This window comes from Rhodnius prolixus, unplaced genomic scaffold (assembly GCF_049639745.1).
Source record: "Rhodnius prolixus isolate KJV_2025 unplaced genomic scaffold, Rpr scaffold_9, whole genome shotgun sequence".
Taxonomy (NCBI): domain Eukaryota; kingdom Metazoa; phylum Arthropoda; class Insecta; order Hemiptera; family Reduviidae; genus Rhodnius; species Rhodnius prolixus.
Genome location: NW_027411604.1, coordinates 25,889,445 through 25,907,555, shown reverse-complemented (window position 1 = coordinate 25,907,555; position 18,111 = coordinate 25,889,445). Strand labels below are relative to the sequence as shown.

The window sequence follows — 18,111 nt, the reverse complement described above, 5'->3', positions numbered from 1 at the left end:
AATTGCAGTATAAATGAAACATTTTATCTTTTCTTTGACTTTAATTTTTTGATTGATGAAACTTGAGACATATGCGATGAAACATTTTGCCAGAAGTTTCAAAATCTTGCTTTAAAACAGAAAGGGAAAATAAAAATAATTTGTTATAGCTGTTATTAATTTTATGTTAGAAATGTATATCCAGTCCTGCAAATAGACGCTAATCAACTAAATGATAGACTACTGTTATTGGAACTAATACCAGTAATAAGTTCCAAATTTGAACGTAGGATAATGTGTTAAATTATGTCGATGTTTTTATATTCAACATCTGTTTGAAGGTTCAGTTATGAAACTTGTTTCGTACAAACCATCCACATCTTTTATAATTCTTACAATCATATTCTGAATACGTTTAGTCCGGAGCTCGCAGCTTTATCTCAGACAGAACAGATATTCATCAGCAGTGGAGTGCTGAGTGAAAGTACAACAGCTTACGCAAGTGATTTTTTATTTGGATCTATGATTTATGAGACGGTAAATTTGGTAGAAACAGGCTTTGCTTGGTTAAGTTTGTAATAGCGGTGTGATTCTGAGAGGCGTGTATGTAGTTTTTATTTTATGATTGACCGGCTGCTTCATATAAATATGCCTCTCGGAGCTATGGGTTATTGAGTATGGTAAATGCGATCTATATAGTGTGAAGATTTCTTCAGATTTGTGATCATTTAATTGCGCTTCAATTTATTAAACTAGAAACTAAGTTATCTACAGCAACTCAGATTTGCTCAGACATCAACATTGTGGTAATTAACAAGTACTATAGTATCGCCCGCATATTTTGAATACTACATATATTGAATTATTTTGGTCTGCCATTTATCAAGCCAAAAAAAGGGTCCTATTTGTAATAAATGAAATAAAAATTTGTGTAAGATATACAGGTAGTAAGGTTTTTCGATTAGAACTTCTCAATCACTGAGAACAGGAAATTAGAAAGGAAAACCTTTAAGCTCTGTAGAGTGAAGGATGGATGTTTTGAATTCCGATTTCTCATGTAATCGATTCATTTAAAAATGTAAGGAGTGAAATTAAAGCCATTTCGCAACCATCTGGCTCAGCACTTTTCAATAACATAGGAGACATGGCTTCTTCCACAAATTAGGAATAAATATTCCAAGGCATGTATTGTTGTTTCTGTAAAATCACCACCTTTGCAGATTAATTTTCTCTCCAATTAGCGCTGTAGAAGAAAGTATTGTGAAGCTGGATTATCACTTATGTAATAACTGTGTAATTAGTTATTTTTTAATATATAATTAAACTAGCTACTTTTGTAATAGAAATAGCTCCTAGCTTCTTCTTAAGCTAATACATTAACCAATCAGAAAATATTTCTTATCTACAAGTATGGCGCTTTCTACATATTGAAAGCACACTTTTTAACCAACTTTATAACTCTCCTTATGAAAAATATGTTTTCTTACATTTTATACTAATTTTCAGCAACTATCATAAAACCATGCTTAATCACAGTAATCAAATGTTGGATTCTGTCTGTGATCAGGAAATAACCGAATGCCCACGAAGACATATAAATTGGATATAATAAATAATTGAACCACTTCTTACAAATCTCTTACAATTAGTTTTACGATTTATTTATTAAAATTTACATAAAAATTACAAAAATAAACAAATAACATAATGCTTAAAAAAGTAATGTATTGGATTAAAGTCTTAAACAACAAAATATTCAAGAATCTAAACGCTTCATTTGCTCAGAAATACAAACTGATAGTGATTTTGGTGTGTAAATAACTGAATTATTGAAATGTGTCTTTTTAGCGGATTTATGTTCAGGAGTTTGAAGATAAGTAAAACTTTTACGTAATTCAGTATAGTTATTTAAAAAACTACCTTTCTTCTTCTTTGATAATTTGTTTGATGAAAATGGTGATGCAAATGTATTTTCTGGTGTCAACATTAAAGCCGGACTTTGTTTCAGTTTACAAGATCTAACACGTTTTTTCTTCCTTTGCTTATTTACACCGTTGGAATTGATATTAATACTTTTTTCAGTAGAATTTCCTAAAGAGTATGTCTTATATTTTGCTTGAAACGATGTAATAGAATCTTGTAACTTATTAAAATATGTATTATAGTGTACTTTTTCTTGGTATAATTTAGCAAATAATTTATCTATATTATTTGAATGTTTTTGAACTGTACCACAAAGTTCGTTTAAATGATCTAATTCTAATTTTATATTAAAATTTTCTTGACTTAATGTTTCCTTAACATCGGATGAATGTTCAGAGGAAGCAGAATTTATCAATGAAGTTTCATTGAAATTGTAGTTTTCCTGGTTATCTTCTTCTTCACAGATGACACTCAATTTTGGGGTTTTGCTAGCAGACTTTTGTACGGCAGCAACAATGGTAGAATTAAAGGAATCATTATCGTCATCGCTATTACTAACTGCATGTTCAGCTTCAGCAGTATTGTTGCCATAATCACAGTCATTTGATATAAAATTTTCATTTTTTTGGATACAATTTCTATTAGAATTATTTTCACTGAAATCGTTTTCTATATCTAAACCAATATACTGATCACAAGCTTTAGAATATTGAATTTTAGGTTGTCTAGCTGATTCTTTCGAATTGCATTGCTTATGGCAAGACCAGTCTAATTTGGATACTTTATTAATTTCTGTTTCTTTTGAGGAATCTGTACCTATTACGTCTTCGTCATGCCTGAAATTAGATTAAAAAATAAAAGATATGTTTTTAATTAATAAATAGGAAGTTAAGAAATAAATCCGATAAAAAATTTAAGGCCAATGAAAAAAGAAACAAAAGTATAAGTTTTTAATAATGTAAAAAGAAGTCACTGTGCAGATTATTACTATTGTAATGGATATCTATTATTAGTTTGATGGAGCTTTACCTATGACCGCGACAAATTAAAAATAATAATTAAATGGAAAAAATACCAAATTAATAACAAAGACAGAAAGCAAAATAAGCAGTTGAAATTAAAGATGAACTTGAAAGGTTAGAGAGGAGGTAATAGTTCTATGACTTAGCAAGAAGGAGTTTGATTATTCTAAGATTTACTTGTCTTCATCACACTGAAAATAGGCAACAATGTCCGCGTAGAGATAATCGAGAAGCTGAAATACACAGAAGCTTCGAGTACTTGCAATTAAAGATGCTAAAACCACTAAAAATTGAGAATCTCTTCGTTACCAAACAATTATCACTTAGTTGCAAAATAATTTAGATCTTAAAAATCTCCGGTAAGAGAAAAAATCCTGTAAATCGCATCAATGCTGAACAATTTAAGCAAAAATGGCTAGGCTGTAAAAATTATTTTGGAACATACAGAATTCTGTTCATTTATTAATTAGTCTTAACTATTTAGTCTTTAAAATATTCTGGTTATAATAATGGGTAATAAGTCATGGCAACAAAGAGATTAGCTTAGGTGGATGCATTGTGTGGACTAGTAAGCCGGAGGTCCCAAGTTCACACCAGGTGCACTATTTTTAGATCTTCTCTTGCCAGAAGCCTCTACATCTCACTAACTGTTGATTAACTGAAATTGTAGGGAGCGCTGCTGTCTGGGAGTTGTTTTTGTTGCGGAAAGATATGCAGACTCGGAGTGCCTAAGTTCTTTGCCCGCGATAATAATAAAAGTACAAATAGAAAAGACAGAACGAATAATTGTTGAAGAAGTGAAATGATAAAATACAAGCTGCCATTGAAAATATAAAAAATAATTGAATAAAAGATATATAAAAAAAAATAGCTGACATTAGTGAAAAAGATAACCATACCTTCTGCCATTTGGAATTTCATGCCCCATATTGTCAAACAATTTCATTTTAAAATTTTTTCTAACTGAAGTCTTCGATATCTGAGGAGCTGATCTATGAAACCAATAAGATTAGGATAAATCAAGGATAATCAAATTTAAAAATTTAATTCCATAGCCATTTTCTCCTCGTTAAGAAATGGCTTCGTGACATTAGGACCTTTTTACTGTTGAAAAAACTATACAGTAATAAAGATATTAACACGAGAAACACCTTTTGTGGATAATTTCCGCAGAATACTAGTTATATGTACTTTAAAGTTTGCCTTAATATTGTGAATATTAATTAATAAATGTAACAAGTTTATTGTTAACAAAACATAACTAAGCATTTTTAATGAATGAAAATTTATTTAATATATTTCATAGAGTAAGGTTTTTAATCAATTTAAATGTTATAACTATATGTACTCTCCATTATCTTGATCAAATTTCAGAGATATATTTTTTTTTTTTTAAATCATATCATAAATAAAAATGCTGTACTCTCAGCAACAGAATCCCATTTTTTATGGACAAGAGATATATGTTTGTTTTATCCATAAAACAAATCTCTTTTAAATTTCATTTTTCAATGTCCAATTTGGATAGCAACATCGTGCTTGCAGTGAGAGACGCTACCTAAATATCTTAGGATATGATCAATTTTTTTTAATGATTATAGTCTGAAGGTTCACATTCAGCTAGAACAAAACTAGATGCAATACTTCTAATTCTGCTTTGTTTACATGTATAGAATTCTGTCCTTGGGATTAGCTTGATAAGTATTTTAGTACATTAGACATACCGTCAGAACTTCCAGATTGGTTTGCGAAGTCCTGGCCAAACCCTGTGATTCATCTTTGGAGATGGGACCAAAAATACATTTTTCGAATTGAAAATAAGATCCATTCAAAATCTTAAAGAAAAACTCTAAATTCATGCAAAATATTAGATCGCACATTAAGTTATAACGTTTGTATGGAAAAATAATAGTGAACGATAAGCTGTACTCCAATTAAGATATTTTAGAAAGAAATATTTTGACAACAGGGAGTTATCACACCCGCCCTTATTATTTAAATGATCAGAAACGATCTATTACAACCTACTACACTTTTCAGAAATTTTAGTAATAAATTATAAATACCTTTGAACAATCTCTTCGTTTGTGGCTAGGGGTGATTTAAGGCCATCTAGTTTTGTTTTAAAGACGCTCCACGTACTAATTTCGCTAAGAAAGTAAATAAAGAAATAAGTTAAACCAAAACGTTCACTATATTATGATAGTTTATAAAATTTTAAGTTATTTTAGTTTAATCTTTCGTTAAATTTTATGACGATCGTTCAAATATGACTAATTTTTATAAGAGTGTATGAGTGGAAGTCTGGTAATAGTGATACATTATTGCAAAATCTTAAATCTTACTCAATTCCCTTTTCGAAAAATTTTGTTGGCGAAATGTCACATCCAAAAGGATTTGGTGGTGTTATGGATTCCAAATTGTCCATTTTCGATGTTTCAAGGGCACTAGAAAAAAAAAAATGAGCTACATATGTATTTCTTACAAAATAAAAAAATTATTCTCTTTATTAAAAATACTTCAAATATAACCCCAAACACAGGTATTTAGAGGTTAAAAAATCGAAAACCTACTTTTCATGGTCTAGAAATGAAAAAAAATAATGTACTCTCTCTTCTAGAATAAAGAATTTAGTACAAAATGATACTCCAAAAGCATAATTTTTATTTTTCAGAATTTTTAATTTTAATGAGAACTTCAAATTTTTTTTTGCCTTGTGAAAAACTCTGGTTTCTCTCTATCGAATAGTATATTTAATTTGAAAATAAAAGAAGTTTCTACTAAGATAATAATAAAAGTAATAAAATTTAGGTTAGTGTTCACAGACTTTTTTGGCCCAGTGTATGTAAACAATAAAATATTTATCTGGGACAAACACATTATTTATTAGAAAATTGATTACGGATGAGAGAAAAATGAAATTTGGTGCCAAAAATAGCAGCATAAACTATTAACTTAAAATGAACAACTCAATTTAAAAATTCGTTGTCCCTATCATCGCAAGAGTAATTTTCATAAATTTAAATAATGAACAAATAAGGAAATTAACCCTACGCCAATCAGGGTTAATGAATTAATTAAGTATTTAAGTAAAATTATTATATTTTAAGTTTAATTAAAATAAAGCTACTACCTCTTTTTCTGCTCTCGACTTCCACTATGTGGGGATGATGAATGTAATGGTTTCATATATTTTTCATCTGGTGTCTCACTACTTAAATAATGGTACGTTTGTTCGTTTTCTGTAGTTAATCCTCCACTAATTTTACCTTGTTCTTCTGTGAATGATGGAACATGTTTGGTTATATTAAGTACGGAATCTAGATTGTATAACTTAGTCCTTTGTCCAAGCATACTGCGTCGATATTTCTTTTTCACCTAAAATTTCCCAAAACATAATACAGAAAAATATCGACTTAAAAGAATATTAGTTGACATTCTCTAACTTATAAGTATTACAATTAAAACTAATTTATTATTTTTATCAAAATCGAACTAAGCGTTACAGAGTCATTAGTAAGAAATGTTCAAGAGGGGGCCATAAATAAATGGAGCAAACTCCTCTTCTATTTCATGAACAAAATTTTGAGACCTCCGAAACGCACATCTTCAGAAAATTTCGAATCAAATGACACCTCTATCAAGAAAACCAGTTCATACGTTGAGGCGCTACGTTGTTAACAAAGAAAAGGCAACAAGAACATTTTCTGAAAATGCCGTTTTTTCAATTTTTGTAAAATTTTCTTTCGAAATCTATCAGATCTGAATTGCTATAAAAAATAACAGTTTCAAAAATTCAAGTTCAAGAATCACTAAAATTCCTAGTAAGATTTGGTTATGTAAAAATGTTTGTTTTAACGTAATTTGGGAGTACTATGGTTGTTGGGAATATTGATATTACTAAGGAGTAAAGACGTAATTTGAACTGTTTAGTCAGAGAAACCTTACAAAGTATTTCTTTTCTTATTTCTGATTTTTTAACTACCTAGTAAAGATGTTCCTTAATATGTGCAACAAAATTACAAGTTGCTTTTCTACAAGAGGATTACTTTTGACTGCGTATTTAAGAAAGCAATTAAATATACGTTAAATGGCTACAGACTGAGGCGAATTCTTTAAATAGGTCCTAAGGATATTTCATTTCGCGATGACTGTTAGAATAGAAAGCATATCTTACACTTCCCATTAGTAAATCTAGAGTTTAGGTAGCATTGCGTAACCAGTAAATAAAGCGAAAGAAAATGTACAGCCTCTGGTAGTTCTCATTTTGGATTTTAATAATTTTTTATAACAATTTGTGACTATTATACCCGACACTATAGTTAAATTGAAAAGGTCTTTTAAGAGAACTCGTTTTTATACTATGCTTGCTAATTTCCATTCGTCAGGTATTCATTCAGCATGCTTGAAACCTTAAAATAAATACCTTTTCACTTCCATTTGTAGTTACTTCTGTCATACCATAACGTATCATATTCTCTTTGGATGACGTCCCTAGGTTCTCTATTGGTTCGTGATATTTACTTGGTTGTGTGTCTACACCAACTGAAAAAATTAGGCAAGATCCTAATTATTCCAAAATTATTATATTTCATCTCGTTTATCTTCCATATTTTCTTTATGAGTATCAATCTATCTTCCTTAAAAGTAAACATGTCAAATTCTGGTATGAAACGTACAAGAAATCTTAGTAAATTTTTACAACTACCTTTGCATTTATAGTTACTGGTTAATAGTATACGATTGTAAGATGTAGAAGGAAAGGGAGAAACAAGCGATTTACGAGATGAAATGAATCTTTCGATTTGCCAAGAGAATTAAATTTGAATTCAAAATATAAATGTGCAATATTTAAAATTAATTTTTTCTAGTAGTACTAATTTTGACTTATGTACATGTAAAGAAATAGGTTCAAAATAAAATTGTTGGTAGATTATTTACCTTTAACTGACTTGTGTGCATTATAAGAATATTCTATGAAATCAACACCTAGTGTCTGGGATAACATAGATTCATTCCGTTTTCCTAAACTACTTTTAATTGACATATTTGAGAGTTTGTAACAGCAAACAGAAAAGAATAGACAACACTTGACTTCTTACGTTGATGCATTCAAAAAAGCGGTTAGTTGAATTTGTACAAGTAATCATGTGAGCCTATCTGAATATTGTAAATTATCGTATTAATTAAAAATAAAAGTTTATTAACATATTCATTTCTAATAAATTTATTAATAGGTGATTTTGTATAATTAATAGTGACAGATCTAATAAAGGATTATTAAAATTAATAACTTAATTTTTTAGATGGGCCATCCATTAAAATGAATCATTTTGGAATCACGGTAGAAAAAACTAAGTATTGGAGATAAAATTATCTTATTTCTAAGAGATACGTTAATGGTAATAAACTTATAATACTTTTAATACTAAAATAACCACTTTTATTGTTAATTATATTTCCCTAGGAACTCATCTCGTTCATTTGAATTATTATTATATTTTGCTATCTTTCTTCTCAAAATTACTAGTGTTCAAGCAAAAGATTATTGCCCGCATTAAAATCATTTTTTTAATCTTGAAGCAGCATAATTTTGCTGGGATAATTAGAAACAACGACTGATTGAATAATTAGTTAATAGTTTAAAAACTAAAAATAGGTACCAAAGTTGAAAAATAAAAACCATTTCATTTCTCCATCTCGTTTATCTGAGGTGTTTATTAATTTTTTTGTACACAGCATTACAAATTTGATATAATATTTAAATTCATGGGTGAAATTAAGCTATAAAAAGGAATTATGTAATTAATAATCTAATTATGATTAAATTGTTTATATTTTAAATATTTTTGTGATCATATTTTACAGGACAGTTCTAAATTTTATGTTAAATATAGTATTCATAGTTATATTATGAAAATAAAATATATAATTGAGTACTTACTTAAACAGAGGTTACTAATTATGGACTTTGATTGTGTGAGCATTAAAATGATAATAATAATAAAATAGGTGAACAATAATTAAAACTTGTTAAATGTGAAGAAAAATAGGAGTGGGTGTGTTTAATAAATAGTTCTGACTCATCAATAAAATTTTCTTTTGGATCTTTAATCTCAGACCACGAACCAAAGTTCACAAAGTTTTGTTCAGTTTTATTTTTATCTAATATTTTAAAGCGTACCTCATAATAAATATAGCAATGTATTGATTATATAAAATATTAAAATTACAATTTCGAATGAATTTGTAGATTCTTACTAGAAAAAAAAGTTTAGAAACTGTCTCAAAATTTGTTAAAGTGATCGGTTAATGACCAAACTAATTAGATTATAAACTTGGCAGAAACATTGTTCATAAGACTTTCTTTTAATGCGATTCTAACAGTTATGGCTAACAGATTTTGGGAAATAATTTGAATCTGTACTAAATGCACCTAATCTTCGGCATTTGGCAGAATATTTTTATCTCCAAAAATAATCTCGAAAAGAAAAAAAGAATCGTCTCAGCTCTGCCAAAATATTTTAATTAATTTTGAAAATGATTTAATTAGAAGTAATATGGTAGTGGAAATCTTATGAGCCACAGGAATTTAGTAAACTCAACAACTTTTTTTTATATTAACACTTCTGTTTAATTATTTTATTCAAAGTTGGTATCTTGTGAATATGAGTACATATTAATACTTTTTTATGTTATAACTAGAATCAACTGCGATTTGAGCTTCTCTCGACATCTATGGCTGCACTAGTGCTTTTTGTATAAAGTGATCAGTTAATTTAAGTGATGTTCTTTAACAGACTGAAATTAACGAAAAATAGAAATGTTTTTTTGAAAAAGGCGATATGATGTATTGAGGTACATTGATGGAACTTTGTTATCGGAACTCATGGTGTATCTCATTACAAAGCCATATGTGAGAAAGGTGGTAGAATCATACAGCCATTTCGAAGTAATGGCCCGCATGGGTTGCTTCATTACAGAACATCATGTCAATTAAACCACTACTGTATACTTACTGCTGTATACTGTATACTTAAGTAAACTCTAATTTTACACACAAGAGCGTAACATCATAAGGCGACTGTCGCTTGCTGGAGACTTTGGGATCAGCATTCCATTAAATTAAGCTTTTTATGGGCCAATAACTCATGAAAAATAATTTACCTTAAGGAAATTTTAAAATTCACTTTTAAGACTTTTTAATTGCCGCGTGTCCATTGGAATCTACAATGAATTTTTAAGAGAGAAATCTATGAGTTGTACCGTAGGTCAACACGGTGATTAAAACGCGAAACTTCTATAAGATACCTTTAATTATCCAACAACTGGGACTAATTTGCATAAGGGAATGGATTAACTTAGTACTTAGCGCACTGGATTTCCAATTAGAAATCCCGGGTTTGAATCCAGCTGCTGAACCTTAGATATTCTTTTCAGAGAAGCTTTCTTCAGTTAAATACAAAATTTGTTTTTTATTAACACCTTTAAAAATTAGTAATTTAAGGGTTAGTGATATCTACACAATCAATCATGTTAAACAGAAATAATCTATAATTTATAAACATTAGGCTATTTTTGAAGCAAAATTCTTAATAAACCATCAATTGCATTCACTCTGAATCAGTTAAATTAAAAAAAAAGCTTCACTGCAAAAAAAAGTCGTTAAAACCTCAATAATTGCTTATTTTGTTTTGTAAAATTTAATATGTAGGAATAAAATCCTTGTTCGTGTTTCTAGTTTTAAAACTGACCTCATTTTATTAACGTTTCATGTTTTACATTTTTGGACATAATTATTGTGCTCTGTTTTTTATTTTATTTTTATTTATTTCAATAAATGTTTTATGTTTATTTTTTTAAATAAAGATTTAGTACCAATGCGCTTATTGTTTTAACACTTGTTTATAAATTGTACATTGTTGGAAATGAGCATTGATTATTCTTTTTTGGTAAAACATTGTGTAAAGACCAACATAGTATGACCTTTACAGTCAGAACGTGATATTTATCCATAACTAATCTTCCCGAAATAGAAGGGACAAGGGATGTTGGTAATAGTATATAAGGTGTAAAGTTTTAATGAAAGATAATCACAAACATGTTGACCAATTTAGGAATAATACTACTTTTAGTGGCTTCTGTTACTTGTTTAGGTGCTGAATGGAAGCTGCGCAGGCAAAGAACATTGTTACCAAGCCTTTATCCATTAAATCCAGGAGAATATGATCCACTAATGCCACGTTCTCCTCTTTCCGTTGGATGTTGTTCACCGTGCGGCAGTGCTCCACTACTCTCACAAACGTTGTTCTCTGATCCATCTTTATCTTGTTTAGACAGGCTGAGAAGAAAACGTCTAAACGATAATATATTGTTTGAATCACCAATAAGACCTCTTGGACGATTGTACGAAACGCCTCCTCATGTATGCCCCGTTCCACCTTTGCCTACAGCCCCAACAATACATTTAGGACCTGCTGAACCGATTCCACATACCACTACTACATACTACTGAAGCAAAATTGGAACTGCAGATAATTCCATTAAGGTTTTATGTAAATATTGACTTATTAATTGTTTATATATTATTTATTTAAAAATAAAAAAAATTTAAATTATTTCATTATTATTTGTTTCCTTGAAAATAACAATACCACATTTAAGATTTTCAAGTAAATATTTTGGCAAAAAAAGTGAATGTGAGTCAACATTTGTCAAACTATTTTTTTGTTTTTTTAAACTTTTAAAGTAATCTGACTTTTTTCTGGAACTTTTCTATTTTTGGTAATAAGAATGAAAAAACATGCTAAAGTAAATTAAATTTTCAATGTTGCTTATGTGATTTACAACAAAGTACTAAAATGTTATTTTGGAATAGTAGTTAGGTCTGATTTATTTATATCGCTTATATAAATACGCATGTTTTTTGAATCCCTAACGAGTTTCGGACTTTTATCCATCATTAGAGATTGAATAAGTTTGATTTTGAGATGTTGACTTCGACTCTGTTTCCATCTCACACTACCCAGCTGACTTAAAGACGGATAAAATCAGCTATAAAATGTAATAGTATTCAATTTTTAAAAATAAAAGAGTCTGCTAATAATGCTGTAAATAATTATGCTGCATAAAACTTGATTTTATGAGAAGAAAATGCTTGTCTGATTGTTTTCAAATTTACAACCACCTTCAACGTTTAAAGATGCTAATATCTTTTTAAATTCAAGCATGATATTAGAGGGATTAGAGCATGATATTGCTTATTCTTCAAGTGGTATGGTTCACACTGAATTTTTGTAAACATTCAGATAATATAAGTATGAACATTCTTCACAGGAGGGACCATTACATTGCCCTTTCATTATAATTTTACATATGTCCGAGTAAAGAACCTGCAAATACTAACTTCAGTAATCAAAACTATAACTTCAAAAATTGTAACATTTAAATTGTCTTCCTAATTAGATTTAATAATGTAATTACTGATTTGTTAAAGAAATTAATTACTGAATTCAAAAACAAAGTTTGAATAATAATAATTTCATTACTAATAAAATAGTACAAGATCTTCCCCAAAAACAGTTATTTTAATCTTAACGTATTTGCTAACTGATTTTGAATGAATAAGTTTAATTAACAGTTGTGTAATAGTTAATATTTAAATGATTACATCATTTCAAGAAGAAAAAAAAGAATTTTTTTTGATTAACTTAATCAGTCTTTTTTGTTTGTTCCTGCTTAAACAAAATTAGTTTGAGTGCTCAGTGTACTTTATCTGAGCTAATTCCTTCCCTGGCAATTGTTTTAAAATTTTAATTCTTTTTGATTGAGAATCTGGCATTTTACGAGCACCAATTTTATTAGTTCCCAAATGTCAGTGAAAAGGGATTTCTTAATTATCAAAAACCTCCTTTGGTGACGCAAGAACTTATAATTTAATTAGTTTAGACAACTGAAGTAAATTTACTGATAGCAGGATAATAACATTAGAAAATTATTGCAAAACGTTATTTACTAAAAATGCATAAATAAGAAATGTGTTAACACTGTTTTGTATTGATATCCCAATAGAAAAAAAAAAATTGTTATGTCAGTGATATAACTGCAAATTCAGCTATTTCACGTTCTAGAGCTGATCATATACAGGAAGTTAGTTTTATGATTATAATTTTATCATTAAATGTTTTTCCTATGCAATGAATTGAATTTTTATTTACTTGACCCAGTTGAGCCTAAGTCTTGGATGGTATTCTTTAAAGTTTTCGGTTGCTTTATTTTAAATAATAAGTATCATTTATTGTTTTGCTAGACTCGAAATTAAAATGTGCATAAAAATGAGTGGAAACCATTCAGTAAACTTTCCAAATGCAGATGTATTGATTTTAATTATACTAATATTTATTTAGTTTTTTATTACTTGCATAAGTGAATTGTAATAAAATAATTGCATTACAATGATTGTAATTCAGTTGTGCAATTGTACTAATGCAAATCATCTTCAAGAAATATCATTCTTTTACTAAATTTCGCTGTAAAACAGAAAATTAGAAGGCCAATTAAATGTAGGATGTCAACTTTTTCTTTTCTAAATTTTTCATTCTAAATTCAAACACGATGAGATTTTTTTCCTTTTTAAAAAAATACATTGATTCTGAACAAAACTAAACCATACATTTATCGTAAAAACAGTTTGATTTTGGATACAGTACGTGCTGCAAGTTTTTCAACGGCCTATACCTAGAAAATTCAGCGCTTTCCAGCCTCTGTTTGTATATTTACTTCCGAAACTTCAGAAAATTGAACAACAATAAATTTTAGATTAGGGTTATGACCTTCAGGCGCAATATTAGTGCCTCATGGGCTAATATGGCAAATCTTCAAGATCGTCCAGGCATACTATTTAGCATTTACAATTCTCGACTAATACTGTGGATGGATGAAATAGGTTTTTATCGAACACCGGCATGTATTTCCATTAAGGATTTATTTTCCATTAGGATATAAGGGAGTATTTTGGTGTCTAAAATTTGGCATAACAGACCTAGATACACAAAAAACATATGCTGTAGTAAAATCGTCGATAATGTGGGTGTCGTTCGCGCTCGGACTACATCCAAGCAGCTTTGATGGCAACCTAATCACATTCTTAAAATACAGGACATCAGGTCCATAAAAAGTTGGAAACACATGTTAAAAGAATATGAAAAGATAATATTTATAGTACAAGCTACATGTAAGTAAATTTTTTTGTTATTAATAAGTTAGCATATCAAAGATATTGAATTTTTCTTTCAGAAAATGTGTTTTCAACCATAATTCGTGAAATATCGCTCTCAGAAATCAAAAATTAGTGGCTAAGTAAATTTTACTTCAAATACAAAAATAAATAAGGAATTTATTTGTATTATGAATACTATGTCAGAGATTTTTAGGGATTTTAGAGATTTTTGAAGTTCCATATATAGTTTACAACTTTACAGATGAACTAAACACAGTAAGTATTACGAACATTACATTACATTGAAATCAGTGATTACAATAATTTATTTTCATAATTACAAAATAAACTATACAAATTATTTTTTGCTTTTCTTGACCGGATTGTTATTTCAACCATCATTACAGGTTGATTCATTAGTTGGGTGAAGAGAATTTTTCTTTCGAATTTTAATGTTTCTTACAAATGCTACTCTTTCTTACTCTAGAATCTGAGTTGTGTAGTCTGTTTTCTGACTTACTACAGATTCATCAAACAAATAAATTCAACATAATTCATTCAAACATAAAAGTGAAAGCCAAATTCTCTACATCCAAGTGATGAATCAATCTCTGATTGAAAATCTGGATCAGGTCAGAAAAGGAGAAAAAAAACAGTCTAAGTGAATAATATTAATTTAATTCTTTACCATTGTTAAAATATATTCTTCAATACTGTTTTCTCAGACAAAGTTTTATCTTTCGTTTGCTCTATATAAGTATGAAACACGTAAATTTTATTTCTAATATTGTTGTAAATTCTGTGGCCGAAACAATTAGGGTAATTTGTGAATTTTAAGAGGAAAGTGTCAAATTAACGGACCTGCTTAACATTTAACATTCAAGAATGTAACATTCAGAGGGCTACTCTGATCGAATCTGCGGAGACTGCACCAAGCAAAAGAACAAATTAGGTTGCTAATGCAGTTGGTTGAAAGAAGTTTTTATCACCTGTTTGGTGTTCATTATGAAGTTTAATTCAAACTGCCGATTCAAAATTCTGTGAAACTAAGAACAAAGTGGGATATAGATTTTTTTTTTTTCTGTTTTACCATTAACATAAGAAAACCTTCTTAATTTCTTTTTCTTTTTTTTTTTAAAGCACATCAACTTTAGGTTTTTGGCACTATTCGTAAGAAGTATTCTCTTGTTACAGGCAAAATTGCCTATTAAAGGAAAAGATATCTCTTTGAGACGAAAAATTTAAGGGCAGCCAGTTGGGCCGACAGAGTCCATTGCTCTACCGATGATCTTATACTACATTTTAACTTCTTTTTTGGACTTTATAACATTTTATTTGTTTGTCACAATTTTATCTCACATGAAACTTTTGGCAACCAATTATTTCAATCATGAATTCTGTTTTACCTTTTCTTACTTTTTGTTTAAAATAATCTGGGGAGGTGGACAAAAAAGTATTTCTTTAAGTTTTCTTATCATGTTTGATCTCTGGGCTCAATTTCGTTATTTTGTGAGTAATTAATTTTTTATAATCCATGAATCAAATGGTAGTTAGAGGTAAAAACAGAGCAAAAGAGATAATCTCCAAAATTCTGCAATACAAGTTTTAAGATTGTTAAAAAAATAAAAAAATATTAGTAAAATGAAACCGCAATTTCTGTTAGTAGCTTTATTGTGCTAAGTGGAACATCAAGATTCAGCCTGCTGCTATTTGATTCTTAAAATTGTATTCGTTGATGGATACAAATAAATATGTTTTCGCTCAAAATACTAATTAAAAACTCTCAATACCTCAAAATATTTATTTCTTGTGAAAGGGTCTTTCACAATATTGCTAAGATAAAAAAAAAAAAATTAATATATGGATTAACAAAATTTTTAGTAAAAGCAGTGTGGAAATATAATTCAGTAGTAGCAACAAAAGTTATGCAATAATTATAGTTGTGTGGGGTTAATGGTTTGTAATTTGCAAACATCAGCTGTATGTTATATAAAAGGTAGGTGAAGATCGAAATACTGATTAATTCTCATTAACTGTCGCGATAATGAAGTTTGTGTTAGTATTATTTGTAATTGTCATCTTAACGAAGTGTGTATTAAGTGAAGAAGACTCACCACAGACTGTATCATCACCAAATCAATATTATCAACTAGGAAGAAGGCCAGGAACAACGGTAGTATGTGTGGAAGTCAGCCATGGTCCACATAAGTCTGGAGTCACCAAAATTTGTGGTCCACCAGTCATGGCCAATCCATCGTCCAGTGGTACTAAAACATCTACGTCCAGATCTGCTGATTCCATGATGATGTTACCAGATGACATGTACGTCACTTATCCATTACCAATGCTAAGACAAGCAGCTGAACGAGGAAGTGGAGAAGGATGCAATTTAGATAAGCAAGTACCTGGACGTTTTGAATCTGGTATGGTACAGTATGCACCAAATTATGCTGGCAACATACCATTTGCGAACAATATACCGAATTCACCAAAAATGGCTATGGATGCTCCCAAAGAATTTATTTTTGGAGTTAATCAGGTTATGGAGAAATCGTCAGGATGTTCAGATGATATAACAAGTTGGCCAATGAGAACTATGCCTTCTTTTCCGCGCAGGTATCCTGTGCTAACAGGAAAAGAGAACCAACCCATCAATCCTTGGCTGTCTTTAGACCCACCCATAATGAATCCATTACCAATGGTAAAAGCTGTTCAACTTCCTCCATCACCTACAGATATTGCAGGAAGTCCATCATACACATCTAATGGAAGAACATCAACTTTACCGCAGGATATGATGATAGAAAAGTTAAAACAAGAGTGCGAAGAAAAAGACAAAGAAATTTTAGACAAAAATTCAAAAATAGAAGATCTTCAAAAACAACTGGCTATGAAAAAAAGTAGTGAAGAAGCAGTTAAAGCGATTTCCTCGAGCATGACAGAACAAAAAGTGAAAAGAAATGAATCTCCTAACATTACGCAAATAGATAGAAAAAACTAATTGATATTTAATGTTTTTTTTTATACTTTTTTTACAATTTTTTTTTATACTTTTATATTTTTTCTAAATAAAATTTCGGCAAAAGAACAGAGTGTTTGATTGTTTATTTTCCTTCGATAATATAAAAATACTTCTTTTTTTTAAATTTTCATTTTCTGAGAGGTTTAGAATTCATAATGATAACTCAGGCGAAGAACACACTTCTTGCTACTAATCACAAGGTCAAATTTTTACTCTTGAAGTTTTTTCGAATTTACATTTTAATCATATTTAATTGTAAATATTTATATTGATAAAGATGTAGTTGCTTGAAAGATAAGTATGAAGTTTACAGAAAATCCTAAAATCTAAAATGTTAAGAGAATTACTTGCGATTGAAGAATTGTCTTAAAACTCAAAATTTCAACAACAAATTCAAACCTATCTTAGCGTTAAATAAATAATAGGGTCTAAATTAGAGAAAAATCTAGCCACAACTTCTTCAAGATGTGCCTTCTTGTAGTGTGAATTATTAAATGATTCATTCAAATTCTTCTATAAAAAAAAAACTGTAAAAAACGGTGTACCATGGATCAGTGCCATGAACTCGTAGTTTGTTTTTTAAAATTACATTACCTAATAACTTATTGTTGACACAAATAATATTATAGCTATAAAATAATAATAACTCAATTACTTCATACATTGCCAATTTCGCACGTTAGCAAAATATGGGTTTCTTTGACTAACCTTTATTATTAAACAGAAAGGTGTTCTAAGCTAAAGAGATCTTAAGACAGAAATGACAACCGATTTCTTCAGAGATCTTGACATCTCTCGGGTATCCCAGCATAGAAGCACAAAGCAAAATTTCATTTATCACTAAAGACTAAGGCTTTCAGAAGAAGTAGTTTAAATTAAACCCTTTAAAAAAAATTAAATTTATTATGCTGCTGCATGGAATATAAGTAAATCACAAAGTGGCTCAA

At 29.2% G+C, this 18,111-nt stretch overlaps 1 protein-coding gene and 1 long non-coding RNA gene across 3 annotated transcripts; one reads left to right on the top strand and one right to left on the bottom strand.

The window, feature by feature from the left end:
- On the top strand, positions 1-1,986 carry LOC141454272 (uncharacterized). Its single transcript, XR_012458605.1, has 2 exons — positions 1-1,261; positions 1,486-1,986. It is a non-coding gene; the product is annotated as an uncharacterized lncRNA (long non-coding RNA).
- LOC141454263 (uncharacterized) lies at positions 1,605-9,018 on the bottom strand. Of its 2 annotated transcripts, none has more exons than XM_074128321.1 (7): positions 8,869-9,018; positions 7,351-7,469; positions 6,058-6,302; positions 5,270-5,371; positions 4,991-5,074; positions 3,824-3,916; positions 1,605-2,738 (listed from the first exon to the last, which is right to left on the bottom strand). In XM_074128321.1, the coding sequence occupies exons 1-7, from the start codon at positions 8,909-8,911 to the stop codon at positions 1,736-1,738; spliced, it is 1,689 nt and encodes a 562-aa protein (XP_073984422.1). In that variant the 5' UTR covers positions 8,912-9,018; the 3' UTR covers positions 1,605-1,735. The 2 variants fall into 2 exon arrangements, with proteins under 2 accessions (XP_073984422.1, XP_073984421.1); XM_074128320.1 differs by lacking the exon at positions 8,869-9,018 and adding an exon at positions 7,866-8,062.
- Positions 9,019-18,111: the final 9,093 nt, after the last annotated feature.